General features: G+C 38.4%; 2 protein-coding genes across 2 annotated transcripts in view; one reads left to right on the top strand and one right to left on the bottom strand.

Annotated features, from left to right (window-relative positions):
- The window catches only part of LOC134539001 (transcription factor SOX-14-like), a 119968-nt gene extending 113385 nt beyond the window's left edge, over positions 1 to 6583 (bottom strand). Inside the window, exon 1 of the mRNA XM_063380664.1 lies at positions 6382 to 6583. Coding sequence (XP_063236734.1) covers positions 6382 to 6583 — 202 coding nt within the window. The remainder of the gene's footprint in view (positions 1 to 6381) is intronic.
- Positions 6567 to 7250, top strand: LOC134539000 (SOX domain-containing protein dichaete-like). Its single transcript, XM_063380663.1, has one exon. It carries the CDS (start codon positions 6594 to 6596, stop codon positions 7248 to 7250), a length of 657 nt encoding a protein of 218 aa, XP_063236733.1. The 5' UTR covers positions 6567 to 6593.
- The last annotated feature ends 9285 nt before the right edge of the window (positions 7251 to 16535 follow it).

Raw genomic sequence — 16535 nt, 5'->3', positions numbered from 1 at the left:
GAGTCAATGACTGTTGGAGTCGATGGCTAATGGAAATATAAAATGTTGGATTCATAGACTGATGGAGAGATTATATCCTAACTTATCATTGAAGATCGTATCCTACCAAGTTGAATGAACGAGAGAATGCGCCTCCTTTTCGTTAAATGAGCTTTCGTTTTATAGAATTTCCGTCCAAACGTGCTTCGTTTTCATTAAATGCTTGTCCTGCGCGAACGAAGCGTAGTCATTGTGTGTACATTACATATATATTGCGTACATTGCGTACATTGGGTGTACTTTGCGTAAATTGCGTGTACTCTGCGTGTACTGTGTGTCAATTGCGTGAATATTACGTGTTCGTTCCGTTTCCTGTGTGTACTGTGTGTACGTTCCGTTTCCTGTGTGTACTGTGTGTACGTTCCGTTTCCTGTGTGTACTGTGTGTACGTTCCGTTCCCTGTGTGTACTGTGTGTACGTTCCGTTTCCTGTGTGTACTGTGTGTACGTTCCGTTCCCTGTGTGTGTACTGTGTGTACGTTCCGTTCCCTGTGTGTACTGTGTGTACGTTCCGTTCCCTGTGTGTGTACTGTGTGTACGTTCCGTTTCCTGTGTGTACTGTGTGTACGTTCCGTTTCCTGTGTGTACTGTGTGTACGTTCCGTTTCCTGTGTGTACTGTGTGTACGTTCCGTTTCCTGTGTGTACTGTGTGTGTGTACGTTCCGTTTCCTGTGTGTACTGTGTGTACGTTCCGTTTCCTGTGTGTACTGTGTGTACGTTCCGTTTCTTGTGTGTGTGTACTGTGTAATCATTACATTTATTGTGTGTAAATTACATGTATTGCGCGTACATTGCGTGTTGGAGCTGTTGGAGCATTTGGAGCTTTATACACTTGAAGGTAGTTGGAGGAGTCTTGTACACTCGTAGAATTGTAGCCTCATGGTCTCTTAGACTCGTAGCATTCTAGCCAAATATCATTGGAGCTGATGAAGAAAAAGGCCGTTGGTGTCAACAATGACTGTTGGAGTCACTAGACTGATAGAATCAATAGACTGATGGAACCAATGAATATTGGAGCCAATGAATATTGGAGCCAATGACAAATGTGCGGTCTTTTCGATGATGGTGCTGCCTTTTTCGTTGTCGGTGCTTCCAAATGTGCTGCCTTTTCGTTGTCGGTGCTTCCAAGTGTGCTTCCTTTTTTTTTTTTTGATGGAGCTTCTATTTTTTAAATGTTGTTTTGACTCTAGTATTATAATAAATTGTTCTTGATTTGACTAGCGTATTATTCCATACGGTGCATGTATATAAGCGAGTCCTAGACAGCAGGACGCTCAGTTTGTTTCTGACGACGGCGGTGTAAGGATCACCTAGATTGTTTAATCTGGTGCATAAATCGCGTAATTACCTGTTCTTGCGAACTCGATGGCATCTTTACCGTCTTTAACGTTGAACTCGGAGGTTGTACCATCGACTACGGGAACCTTATCGACAGCTACGACGGAGAAGGAGCAGATCCCGTTGGTAACGATGACGTCAACATTGGAGGGGATTTCAACAGATGTGATACCACCAGCAGAAGAGACTTTAATGCCGGTAGTGCTGACTGTACAGGAAACCTCGACGAACGCTGTTTCGCCCTCGATGGAGACTTCAATGGATGGCGAATCGTCAACTAACGAACATCGATGTCGTTACTGTGACAAGATTTTCTCAAACATCAGCAATGCTCGTCGACACGAGAAGAGAGAATGTGCCAAGAACCCTTATCGTAAAATGTTTGGTTGTATTAAGTGTCGCAAGCAATTTACAAGAAATGCTAATTTGAAGCATCACTTGGAGACATGTAAAGGACCTGCAGTGCGGCAGAAAGTAAAGGTTTCTATACAACAACGATGCATTGATGTGCATAAGAGTATGCCTGGAAATGATTCAGTTGCAGTAACAGCGACATCTGGTTCGGGTTTGTCTTCAACTAGGCATCCTTGTGGCTACTGCGACATGACGTTTGCATTTGCACATGATGTACGGAGACATGAGAGGAGTAAATGTACGAAGAGTCCTTCTCGCATGAAGTTTCGCTGTGACGAGTGTCATAAATGGTTTACTCGAATTGATAATTTGCGCCAACATTCGATAAACTGTAAAGGTGAAGTCCGTGCGCCTACTGCTGAACTACCTGCAGCAATTACGACTCCTGAGTTTAGATTGGTGACTCGTGAGCGTACAAGTAAAAAAACTGATGTGCAGCAACCGATTGCTGTGGCATCTGAACATGAAAATAAACATAAGACTGTGATCGGAGCATTACAAGTGAACGATAATGGCTTCTACTTGGCGCAGTCTGCATTTCGTGGAACATTGAAAGACTACTATTATCCAAGTACGTTAAGTGAGTCAAAGGACATTTGTAATTTTCTTGATGATATCAGACAGGACATAATCAATCAGCTTACTGATGACGTAGCAACAAACGGACCTTTGAAATATAACTTGTGGTTGGACTGTATATATGGAAAGCCTTATCCGTTCGATGACAAAGTGAAGAAGTGTGCATTCAAGACATCGGCTGCAGTAATTTACAGTTCTAACGATATCGAGCAAACTGTTAAACAAGGTATCCAGAAACTCTGTCAAGAAGAGGAGGACTATGTCTGTAAAGGATCTGGCTGGACTCTGTCTTGTATAAACCGATTGGAGCTAAGAATTAGTCATTTCACGCCTATGCGGACCTAAATGTTTGTAAGATTGCTAACCTTCGCAGGTGATCCTGTAGTAAAATAGAAATTATGTAATAAATATTATGTTTGTAAAAGAACTTGCAGTGTTTTTATTTTCGAACCTGTCATTTTTTAGGTATTTTTACATAAAAATTAAGATTATTTGCATCGATCGGGTATCGAACCGAGGACAGGAATCGATCGAATCAATATGTAAATTAATGAGTGATTTATTTAATGAATTTTGGAACTTTTCCCGAATTTCTAGCTAAATAATTACGGATTTTCAAGATGGCGGCCAAATGACAAGATGGCGGGTGTCACAGTAATAAATGATTACTGCACTCTAGCGGATACGAATTAAACTAACATGTTATCGGCGCACTCTAGCCGACGATACATTGATGATGGCTTCCAGCATCGAAGACAAGATGGCGGACATGACGTCATACTAAGTGACGATATATATGCTTTGAAAAAAAGTGGTGGGAGTCAGTCTGCTAGCACCCACCACGGGGGAAGGATCGGTCGCCATTTTTAATTTTTTTTGCACTCGTCGGGTTCGAACCGAGGACTTCGAACTCCGTGTCGTAAATGTTTGTTTTTTATAAGTATTTTATTAAAATTTTATTAAGTAAATTTTTTATTAATTTTTAAAAAAAATTTCATTAAAATCGGATAATAAATAAAAAAGTTAAAGATGGCGGCCGTAACGGAAATTGCAACGGTGACGTCATAATCCATGATGACGTCAGAGGCTTATCGTAGGCTGTAGACATGGATGCTTAAGCCTACATATGGACATTTCTAGCCGCTGGGATTTTTAAGGACTAAAAACGGGAAATTTTCCCTCGAAACGGGAATTTTTCTCTCGAAAACGGGAATTTTTGAATTGTGGAATTTTTTGAGATTTTTTGGCGGAATGTTTTTCCACAGAAATTGAAATTTTGAGGAATTTTGGGGCAAATTTTGCCCAATTTTAGCGGATTTTGAGGATCAAATTCAAGGTCAAGGTCAAAGGTAAAGGTCACAACCATCCAAGATGGCCGCCGTGACGTCACAATCCAAGATGGCGGACACCGGCACCTCGGCACCTCAGCCAGAAGCCAGATCTCGGACCGTCATTCGTATACTACTGTGATGGCAGCTTTAATTTTAGAATGTAAGTACCTGTATGGTATGTATGATTAGCTAGTTGTGTGTTAAGATAAGATAAAAGTAAATTTTGTTAGCTGTAATATGTGACTAATATATTGCGATACTTGGTTTGATTACCAATAAGTAGTACTTGTATTTTTTCACGAAAAAAATTCCGAATGCCCATTAGATTGCAACAAGGTGTACCTATTCACACCAGCGGTTTCTTCTTTGTGATTGGCGGTCGTCGGCAAGAAAAGCCATTGCCTTATTCCACAGAGCCATTCAGGACGCGTTTGCTTCCGCGCTGAATTGCTGTGATTTGGTTTGCTGACATTAGTCACATACCTACCTGTAAGAAACTCGAACAGTCTCGAAAACACAGACGATGCTACAGACTTTTAACTCCCAGCTACTCTTTTCACGAAAAATGCATGCCCCTACCAATAGGTATAGCCCGTATTTTTATCTTTAGGCTATAGTTAAGGTATTTATACTTTTAAGAATATTAAAAATAAACCTATATAGGCTGTTAAATCTTTAGGCCTTTGACATTTTATTGATGATAAACCCTGCAAAAAATAACACACTAAAGACCTTAGTATAAAAGTACCACGATAAATGTTTACTATTAACAGATATTTTCTTTAAATTCATAGGTAAACAGTTTTACGTAAACATCGCAATGCGTTGTGTTATCATGAGGAAGAATTTAAGAAAATGAATTAGGTATAGATACTTTATTCCCCGAATACAATAAATATAGGCCTACTAAATTATGTAATTACGATAACAGAACACCTTGCATGAGGCTTGCGATTCCCGAATACCGTCAAGATAACGAACTTTTAGAAAATCAACCAAGTTTTACATTATATTTAAAATTAAGTCTAGGTATACCACCTCCCAAACAAACTAAACCGCTTGAAACTAGCCTAACCCTCTATCTAAGGCCTGAATCAGAAGCTAGCAAATTTTCCATTTTCGTTGTTCATACAACTTAGATACGTTTCAAAATTCTAATAGATTCTTAGACGTAGGTATACGCAGATTCTAGTAGGATATCATCAGTTAAACTTTTTTTTTTAGCTCATTAGTATAGGCTTGCGGGGCCCTCTTCTGTGATTTCGGAAGATAGATATAAATTAGGGGCCTATTACCTTAATTTTTTTTTTTTGAGAAAAAACAATTTGACATTTTACGTATGGAGAAAAATCGGCCAATTCCGTTTAAAAAAAAATAAAGTTCAGATTAAATTATACAATTTTCTGCCAGTTCACTAGGCCTACTTACGGTATTTTTTTCACAGCGCAGTATTAATGTCTTTAAGGCAAAAATTGCTAAAATAAATGTTAAATGTGGTTTAAAAATTATCAGCTATAACTGCGTCCTTTATGATCTATAGAGGTCAGTTTTTTTAAAACTTATTAATTTATTTGTACCATTTTAGTTTAACTCACAAATGCAGCTTTATTATCTTAGGTATTATTTTTATCTTTTATTAGCTAGGCGATAAAACAAAAAAAATGCTATTTTGTGGTAGGTATACCTACTAATCAGAGGCAAAGGAAGCTACATTTTATTCATTGGTTGATACGACATTTTACCCTTCCGTATTTCATACCTATTTTTGGGCCATACGAATTGTGTAGCCTAAATATTTGGTTTTCGAGTGAATGTCTTCACGGCTTGTCAAAATTCCCATGATCCAGTGACAATGGTCTTACAGCCTGTCTCCAAACAAATAAACCTAATTTTGTAGGTCCTTAATTATTTTTGTCCTAAAAAGTGAAAAACTATCACTCATATATTTTTTTTATCAGGCCTTATGCCATTATGGCCGTATTATATCGCACCGATGGCTAGGCTGCTACGTGTTGCAGAAATAGAAAGCCGTGTCGGTTATGTCCTTTTCGCAATGTACAGAACTTTTAGCATAATCTGGACAATCTTTTAGAGGTTAAAGGAACACACACACACACACACACAAATTTTTTATCAAGCAAATTTTCATAAAAGCAATGGGACACTCTTATTTGAACACGGGTGCGGGCAGGGACTGTTTGTTCCGGCGCGCTAATGAATTTTCCATTCACGGGCGTGACAAAGTGAGCATCAACACGGGACAAGTTCCAACCCCCCCCCCCCCCCCCCCCCCCCCCCAATCACAGGCTCCGCAAGGCGAAAGGTATCGCCCGGTAGCTCAGGGTTTTAAAGTAACTCCCATTCGGGAGCGCGTGCCCAAACACTCTAACTAGTCCCCCTAATTGCGCCCCAAACTCCCCTCACGAAACCCCTTGCGAGACAATTGCGGACCGTACAGAGAAGGTTTGTCGAGGGGGAGGAGGGATCGCTCCCCTCTCCCAATGGGGCGCGCGGTGAGGCGGGGCGGGGCCCGGCCCGGCTGCTATTGGGTGCGGCCGGGGCCCCTCCCACCGGGTGGAGGGGATGAGAGGGCGGGGCCTGGCCGGGGGACCCGGACCGGACCGGAGCCGAGGCGGAGGCCAGTCGCTCGACAGGTCGTGCGCGCGGACGTACACACACACGCGCGCGGGGCGTCAGGACTTGGGAGCAGGCCATGTCGACGGGAGGCTTCACGTACGGGATGGAGCCCGCAGTGCACTTCGGCAGCGCTGAGAGCCTCGGCATCAGCTCGCACAACCTGCAGCACCACCAACACCACCAACACCACCACCAGCAGCAGCAGGCGATGGTCGTGGCGGCGGCGGCGGCGGCGGAGCAGCACATCAAGCGGCCCATGAACGCCTTCATGGTGTGGTCGCGGATCCAGCGGCGCAAGATCGCGCTCGACAACCCCAAGATGCACAACTCGGAGATCTCCAAGCGGCTGGGCGCCGAGTGGAAGCTGCTGACCGAGTCGGAGAAGCGGCCCTTCATCGACGAGGCCAAGCGGCTGCGCGCCATGCACATGAAGGAGCACCCCGACTACAAGTACCGGCCGCGCAGGAAGCCCAAGTCCGGCGGCGGCGGCGGCGGCGGCTGCGGCGGCGGGAAGCCCGGCTGCCAGCCCGGGGGCAGCGGCGCGCAGGCCTTCCCCTCCTTCCCGCTGCCGCCCTACTTCACCGCGCCGCCGCTCGACGTGCTCTACCCGTCGCCGTACTTCGGCCACCACGCCGCCGCCGCCGCCGCCGCCGCCTTCGACCACCTGTCCAAGATGTCGTCCGGCGGCGGCGGGGGCGGAGACTCCGCCTCCAAGCCGGGCGACGCCGTCGTCAGCTCGTTCTACTCGTCGCTGTACCCGGCCAAGGCGTACCAGCCGCACTTCGGCGCGTTGTTCCAGCCGCCCCCGGGGCTGCTGTTCGGCCGCCAGAGCCCCGGCAACGACGTGTCCGCCCCCGCCGCCCCCGCGCTTGACCTCGACCAGCTGAGGAGGCCGGTGTCCGTCATCTACTAAGGGCGCCCCCCCCCCCCCGTCACCCCCACGGCCTCCAACACACCGCCCTCAAAAACAGCCAAAGACGGAACGAGTTATCGCATATCGTTTGACGTGCGCATATGGGTATACTACAGATGAGTCCGCGCTGAACGTTTTTCTGATCTCTCTCTCTCAGGCCTATGTTAATTAAACGTTCATTTAAAATTAGTTGTGCGTCGTGTGTGTAGTTTTGCACAGGGAAAAAAAAATATATGTAGCTTATGAGATTTTTGACGTAATGTAATTTTTTTTTGTTGGATGAACGAATTATTCGTTTTTTCACTTACTGTACCACCTGATTACATGTTTACCGTACATAATCCAAAGGCATGACCACACTCACCAAGACAGTAGGTATTTCTAATGGAGTTGATTTACCTATGCAGGCTATCTATTTTAGTATCTAATTACAAAGGTGCATCCTATAACATGTTTTCCTATTAGGCTATACTGAATATTTGGCCCAAACGAAACTCACTAGTCCTAATACTTAATCCTAATAATATAGAAGAATTTGGTTTTCGGTCTCAAAATAAAAAAGCGGTTACATTAAAATTTGGTCTTTGTTATTAAAAGTTGGTTAAGGATATGCGTTTTTAATCTAACTAGGCAGTCTCTGTCAGATATTTGGAGATTTTTCCATTTGATTTTACTGTGATATCGGCTATTTCTAGTTGTTATATTTCTCAAGCATGGGCATATATAACCTATCCTGTTAATATAATATATTCGTCAAAAATGTAGGTACCTAGTATATTTATTTGAATATTAATTCTGACATGCGCGAGTGTATTTTTTTCAAACTTAATATTTTCTATAGTACCTACCTAGTCCTACATTTTCTAGGGAATAATAGTTTTTTTTCTATATTGGTCCATTAAATTGATTAATTTTGTTTCTCGGCAATTCAAAATATAATTTCGAAAGTAATAATTATCTCTATAGCCTATTCTTTCAAAAGCGTACACATTCAGCGGGCGTTGAGATGAAGCTAACGTTCCAGCGCATTTTATCGGTCCCGTTGTAAATTTTCTTTTTGCATTCGATCATGCTCGTATACTAATATATACCTATATTTTAGAATTACACAGCCTATAGCAAGTGTTGATCAATATTATTTATTTTGTTGGTTTATACTTCGTATTCTGGTATTGTTTGTTTTAATAATTGGTGCTGTCAGCTTGGAACACAAAAGGCCCTACGTTCTTGAAATGTTTAGTTCGAAGAGTGAACAAATTGTTTGCGTGGTTGTTGATCGTTTGTTACCTGTTAAAAGTACTTAGTCTGTGATTATGTAAAATTACCTTGTATGTTTGTACATAACAGTGATCTATGTGTTGATCATGACAAGACAATTATGTGGCGATCATGACAAAAGACAGCTGATGTTCAAATATTGTAAATAAGTATCCAATTATTTGGCATATGACATGATATTTATGTGTGTGATTTGTTAATAAAATGTCACTATGTTTGTAAGTTCGTCAAATGTTATTTTCTTAAAGTAGGCTATTCCATATTCAGCCAATTTAAATTTGTTCTGTTTACGTAAACAGTATATATTTATGTAACTACTTAGTACCTAGGCATATCTATTACTTAAGCAGATAAAATTTTTTATTTTACGCCAAGTTAAGTACAAGTTATACAATGTTCAGATGCACTTTTTAAAAACTTAATATTATATATTGTTTTACAGATACGAAACACAGCACTAAAGTAAATAAGTACTTATTTATATTTATTTCTTGTGTTAGTAAAAAGTTGCTTGTTCCAAAAAAACACCACCGATGTGCATTACAAAAAAAAAATTGAATACGAAAGTAACTATCGAAAAAAAAAAATTTTTAATTTCCTCACATTTACAGCATTTAGAGAGAAAAACTTACATGAATTTCAGGACTTAAAGGCACTACGACGTAGGCCTGTTTTATTATTACATACTTAACAAGAATATTGTTATGTAGCCTATTTGCTAAAGCTTGTTTGGAAATAATTTGTAAACAATATTAAAAGCACATTTTAAAAGTAATTTTAAAGATTAGATAATACTTATCAAACAAATAAAATTTATTTGGGGATGAAGAAAATTCTCAATAGGTATTCTTCTGGTGTAAGGAGAAGATGTTTGCCTAGTAATAATGCAAGGACAATTGATCAATTTTTAAAAAGAATTTATATAGCTGATTTGACTACGTAGGTTAACTTGGAAAAAAGTGGAAACGTAATAACTAAGGTATAGGTAGGTTATTTGTACTTTACGTTTTACAAACACATTCAATGGAAATGTTTTTGTACATACATACATTTTTGTAACAAGGTAAAAAAATAGTGAAACGTTTCAATACATTCCTATAGGCTAATATTGTGTGTATAGAATATTAAATAATATTTATAGAGTTAATAAAGCTTTTATAACTTGTTTGAATAGAAAGTTTTGTAAAATATAGCTACAAAATTTCACTTTACATCGTGCATACAAACTTAATACAAAACAAGATATATTCAACTCTGTCATCAGGGATCAAATAAACTATGTTATTCTAACATTTCGCCATGAAAGATCATTATTTGTAAATATCTCCGAACAACCAATAATGTGTTGGTGTCTAATCGGGTTACTAATTGACACATAATTAATCATACTACTGTTAAATATTTTATAAGTTTGAACTTTGGTTTTTCATATCCGTACAAGACTGTCATTTTCTTAAATTAAGCAACAATTAACATCTGTAAACAAAAAAGCGTTGATAATTTTTTTTATTTTTTAGAAAAACCTTATAAGAGAGTTGATACAAAGCAACTTAAGTCTCAAGCTGGTTTCTTTCCACAAATATCCTATTTATTTTGGAAAAAAATAATTCTTGATTAAACTACAAACTGTAAAACATTTTCAACTTTTACAGGAAAATACTTTGGAAACTTAGTTGCCAAAATATTTTGTTGTTCTGCTAAAAGTAAAACTGTGTACGTTTTAAACATATTTCAATGACACTGCTTACAAAATGCATGCAGTAACTCCGCGTTTATCGTAATTTGGAAGACTGCAAAACATTATTCCTCAGATAAACCATTAGATTCAAATATTTCTCAGGAATGGAGTTTACAATTAACGCTGTATTTGTTGGTTTACAATAAAGTATATTTGGCAACTGCGTACCTGTACGTAGTTTCCTAAGTTTATTTTTGTAAAGTACAAATTTTTTACATCATGAGTTGGTTTTGCAATTTTTTTTCTAAGTTATACCCTATAGGTACAAAAATATGCAAAAACACTATGCAAATATTTTATTTATTATTTGTTACACATTCATTAAAATATTTAGCTTGATAATAACAAATATTACTTTGAACAATAGTTCCCTATTAAGTATCATAAAATAATATTAAGACTTTTATATTGGATATTTTGTAGGAACACTTAAAAAGTCTATAGAATATGTCAAACGTGCATAATTATTTGATGGATTGTTATCCGTCAAATATTTATGTACTTTTGACATATTTTTTAAAGTGGTTTATCTGCTTTATTTAGATTATTCGGTCCTATCAAAGTTTGATGATATATAATATTTAAAGAAACAATATATATTGCGTTCTTTATAAAAAGCCAATGAATTGTTTTAAAAACTATTGTTCCATACTAATTTCATTTTATATTTCTGTATGGTAAAAGCACACTTAATTAAAAAAAATATATCTAAAATATTTTAACAAAAATATATTAGATTATTATATATAATTCAAAACAATAAGTCCAATGCTTAAATAGACTACATCTAAGCTGTGCAAAGAGAGATATAATCAACTGAAATTTATTTAATTAATTCTAATGAAACGTTTAAACAATAGTTATTGGTAGGGCCATGCATATTTCGCGAAAATATTCCGAGATTTGTTACAAATTAAAACACTGTAGCATCGTCTCTGTTTCGTAATTGGGTGAATTTCTTCCAGGCACATGAAGATTGTTTTAACACCAATCAAGGTGAGTCAGTGCGGAAGCAAACACGTCCTGAGTGGCTCAGGTCAAACAAGGCAACGACTTCTCCCGCCAGACGGCCGCCAATCACAAGGAAGAAACCGCTGGTGCGTGTGTACCTTGTTGCAGTCTAATAGGCGTTCAGATTTATTCCCGAAAAATGCCTGCCCCTAGTTATTGGGTTTAAAAGCAAAAAAAACGCAAAAGAAAAAGATAATAAATAAACCAGAAAATTGTTTTAACATACCAAATCTATAGGCCTAATTCTGTCGAAATATATACCTACCTACTATTGTTGGGCTACCAACGTTCTAAGGTTGAATAGTCAATACCAAAAAAATTGCTGTGTTGGAAGAGGAAAAAGAAATAATATTTTTATGAGTGAAACAAATTTTACAGCTTCTTTTAAAAATATCAAGAAACACTCAATCTACCAATAAATTTTATTCACAGTAGGTAGTCTACATTAAATCAACCATGCAGGATCACTGCTTTCATTACCTTAATTTATTAATTTGCGCAATGATGGACAAGTATGTATGCCTATATTTAGGCCTATAGACAATCGGTACTTCAAGCCACTTAAATTTTTCAAAGAACATGTCTATAAAACACACTTAGGAAGTGATTTTTTTTATATTCACTTCATATGTACAGAACACAATACTTACATACCTATATATAGAGACCTGAAAAATTCGCGGATTCATTTCGTGATAGGTTAGAATCAAAATACGTTTGCCTTTTTACTGCATCAGTGATTGGGCCACAGTTTATCTGAATGACACTCGGCCAATGAAAAACTTTCAACAAAAGAAGTATCGAATCACGAGCGTCCCAGTTAACAGGTGTCGCGAGTCAGTAGCCAATGAGCAAAGGTAATTTTCCCGCGTGCATAGAGGGTCATGGAGTCCATCCTATAGGTCATTGAAATCGCGAAGTTTTCCGGTCTCTAGTCATTGTCCTTGTTTGGCCGGGTCATTAAGGACGTTTTTGCTTACCCGCACTGGATGCCTGTGATTGGTGTGCCGACAGTATAAGACATGTACTTGGAATAAACCCAGATAACCCCGAAAACATTGACAATTCCTCAAAGTTTTGAAACACAGCTTGTCTGGAAATCTTTTCGCGCAAAAAGGGGTATTGTCCTACTCATTTAGTGCAGTTTTGAAGGGTAAATAATTTTCCATTGCTTGACAAAGAAAATACATTGATAAATAATCTTCTCTGAAGAATGAAGTTCCCTGACGTAAGCCGATCGGCATAGGCTACACGCGGGTTTTGGTGGGCTGTGTTCTTGGTTCGAGTCTCAGTTAAGGCACTGGTGTGAATTCGCAGCGTCTGAATTCGTCACGAAAACCTGCCAAGGTCAAGAAAACTGCCAATCCAAACCAATGACTGCCAGTATGTCATAAATATTTTTTTGGATGGCTCGCTGATACTGAATATTGCCGATAAACCAAAAATTCTTTAAAAATTAAAAAAAAAAAATGTGAAAATTTTGTGTCTGGTCCAGCAAGCTAAGGCGAATTGCATCTGAGCCTAGATGAGGTCAAACACGGGATTATTTCGAAAGTGAAAGACGTGGCGGACGTTTTTGTGAGCCGATAGGTAGGGGCATGCAGATTTCGCGAAAAGATTTCGAGACTCGATGAAAGTTAAAACATTGAAGCACAGGCTGTGTTTCGTGATTGGGTGAGTTTCTCCCAGGTACACGTCGATTGTCACAACACCAATCACAGTGATACAGTGCGGAAGTAAACGCGTCCTGAGTGGCTCGGTCAAACGAGGCAACGACTTCTCTCGCAGACGGCCGCCAATCACAAGTAAGAAACCACAGGTGCGTGTATACCTTGTTGCAGTCTAATAAGTGTACATGTCTTTTTGCGAAAAGTGCCTGCCCCTACCGATAGGTTGTCCCGGGTTTTATTCCTTGCCCCATCCCCTCCAACAACATTCCATACGTTAACATCGCTTCACAACTCTTCTTCACTGATAAAACCGATGTTGATGACACGTAAGGCCTAAACTTATTTATTTAAGGACTTAATGGCGAAGTTAAGGCATTTATACTTATTTTTCAACTAACCACATTACTACACAACTATACAAAAGTCATGTTTCATTAAATTATATCTAGAGACCGGAAAAATTCGCGGAAACATTTCGTGATAGTCTAAAATCCAAAAACGTTTGCCTTTGTACTGCATCAGTGATTGGGCCAAAGTTTATCTGAATGACACTCGGCCAATGAAAAACCTTTAACAAAATAAGTATCGAACCACGAGCATCCCAGTTAACAGGTGACACGAGTCAGTAGCCAATGAGCAGGTGTAATTTTCCCGCGTGCATAGAGGTTCATGGAGTCTTTCCTGCAGTTCATTGAAATTGCGAATTTTTCCGGTCTCTAATTATAACACTAAACCAACCTAACGTAATAACTTAAGATCTAAAATGCAGACATTTAGCTCTATTAAAGAATATAAACAAACATAAGGTGAAAACAATAAAAATTAAAAGAACATAAAACAGAAATGCAGCAGAAATGGCGCTGCAAACATTACACATTCACATAAGTAGCTGTGGTTGTATAATCGATGTGTTTTATATTGGTTCTTTATTTTCTCATTCGTTAATAATTTGATATTGTTTATGCTCTTTACATAGTATTCAAAAACTTTTGTATTCTTAGGTTGAATAAATGAAGTTGATTATCTTCATACATTTATGTAAGGTGATTTTTTGTGGAGTGTAATAAAAAGCTGATTGCCAATTAGTTTTAGTTTATTACATTTCTTATATATTACATCAGGCGAAGGGACAGCGGTACATGGAGTAAAGAGGATTAAGGGGGAGAGGATTTGTTTCCCACACGTGAAAAAAATTTCCACAACGAAGCAAAACAATCAGAAACTTGATGAATGATGGAGAAAATATGAAAAGAATTTGATAAGCGTTTCTGGGGAAGGAAATAACTTTGAACGTACCTATCTGATATCGTGCCTGCTAAGAGAGATGATACAGTTCCATAAAAGATAATATTTATCGTAAGTTCATACAAATTTATATTCAAATAATGTTAAATCTATGGTGATTTCAAATACCATACTACATTTTGAGAGCTGACAGAGAAATACCCCTCCCCAATTCCCCGCAGAAGGAGACCCAAGCTATATCTTGAGAACGAATTAAGATGATTAAGAAAGCCCCAAAATTACTTACGTATTTCGTGTGAACGCATTTTAAAAATTGAATCCTTTGTCACGCAGGTTATTTTTTTCGTATATATGTCAAAATATGTTTGGCTTTATATGTCGAAAGCATCCGTTTTTGATTAATGAATAAATATGAAGAAGGAAACAATGGTAACCTATGTCTATTCTTATATAAAAATTTCTCTTTTTTAATGTGTGTTAAAGTGTTTTTTTTTTGTTTTAAATAATTTGTTAGGTAGGCTATTCATAATTTCGTTGTAAAGTTAAATTGTTATTAAAGATATATTGTGTTGTAAGTTAGGGTGTGCTTTCTTAATGTTAAAACATTACTTGTAGCTATGGATTTCCTATTTAATTGTCGTGGAATAGTTCAAAGCTATAACGTTAAGTGTTAGGCCACATAAAGATGGACAAACAATGCTAGAGGGTTATGACGACAACTAAAACGTCAATAACACCGCCATGATTGTCTGATAAGTTGATGGCTTGAGTTCCCATGAAACATTATATGAATAGGAAATGTTTATAAATTTGTTGGATGTTTCCTGACGGAACTAGTCAAAATTAAAGAGGTTATGTTCGTATAGGAATGACGTCTGTGATGAAAGCTAATACCTATAGTATTACGTCTATAACGTTTATTGATCGCAGAATAATTATGTATTATATTACGTACCTAATATTTAGGCTGATGTGATTAAAAATTAAAATTATTTTAGTGCTAAGAAATGGATAACAATCATAAGATATTAAAATTATTATTTTTTAATAATCTGTGGTGAATTGATATTGTAAACTATATATATAATGGAAAACATCGGATGCCAAATTATGTCAAATGTTACCATTGAAACTTCATTGTCAAATATAATTGGTAATCAAAAATTTGCCGCGTTTGTTATTTCATTTCAGTTATTAGAATGTTATTTCTGAAAATATATCGCGATAGCTCTCTTGCATCTAGAGACACGGAAGATAGAATTTTATACATCATACCTGTCTTGGTTAATGTGGTTCTAACTTGCAATAGTTAAAAGTTAAGCGGTTCGGCGTTGTGTGTTTCTAAGTTATTACAATTTTCATGCGTTTCTAAAATGTATGTTTCTGCGTTGTGTTTTTCTTTTCTTCCTAAGTTACTGTCGCCCTAACTTGAGGCCGTTAAGTTATCTGGATTTTTTTTTTTTTTTTCCGACGGTTGAAAAGTTATGACTGTTGTTAAAGTCGCGTGTTTCAAAGTTTCTGTTGCGGCTCCCTCCCCTCCAAGAGAGCCCAACGTCTCTGCACTCGAGTTCTCTGCTCTCCATCTTCCGCCGCGTCCCTTGCACAGGACGACAGGGTGGATTGGGGGGGGGGGGGGGAAGGGGAGGGGTGGAGAGGGTTTGTGCTAAATGGGAAATGTTAATTCTGGAAATGTCTTCGAGTGGTCCGGGAGAAATAGCCCTTTGTCGACGGGCTCGCGCGGAACAATGTGGCGTCGTCTCCAAACAAAGCTCCGTCCCACCTTCCCCCCATCCGCCCCCACCAGGCGCTCCGCACTGCCCGGGCGTCATTCTGAAGAGCATCACTGTAACATAACCCCTCCCCTTCTGTGCTGGCACAGCCTCCCACGTCTCTGAACTGCACAGACGCGTCTCCCGGCGCGGCTCCCAAAGCGCAGAACAACTTCTTTGTCCCCCCCCCCCTTTTTTTTTATAGAAACCACTGAAACGCTAATTTAAAAAAAAAAAAAAAAAAATTGGTTGTCTGTAAAGTCGGTTTACGGACGATAGTTTTAACTTGACAACGTCTTAACAAAACATTGATGAAATGATTGCATTCTTTCATGAATAAAATTGAATCATTTTTATTGAATTATCACTATTTTGTATGGATACAAAATAGGAGTGAAATGAAATCTACAATTTAGTTGATAAATTTACTTTTATTTGCACTCATTAATTCAAATATGTTTATTACTTTAACGAAGAGATTATTTTAAATATAACTTTTATACATGTTTGCTATTTAACTTCTACCAATCTGTGTTATTCTGTTAATATAAGGATAGGACGATGATAGGAAAAG

This window comes from Bacillus rossius, chromosome 14 (assembly GCF_032445375.1).
Source record: "Bacillus rossius redtenbacheri isolate Brsri chromosome 14, Brsri_v3, whole genome shotgun sequence".
Lineage (NCBI taxonomy): Eukaryota > Metazoa > Arthropoda > Insecta > Phasmatodea > Bacillidae > Bacillus > Bacillus rossius.
Note: the sequence above shows the minus strand (reverse complement) of the source record. Positions and strands in the feature narration are given on the sequence as shown.

Excerpts from the sequence above, each read along its gene's own strand:
- LOC134539000 (XM_063380663.1), top strand. The coding sequence starts at position 6,594 with ATGAACGCCTTCATGGTGTGGTCGCGGATCCAGCGGCGCAAGATCGCG.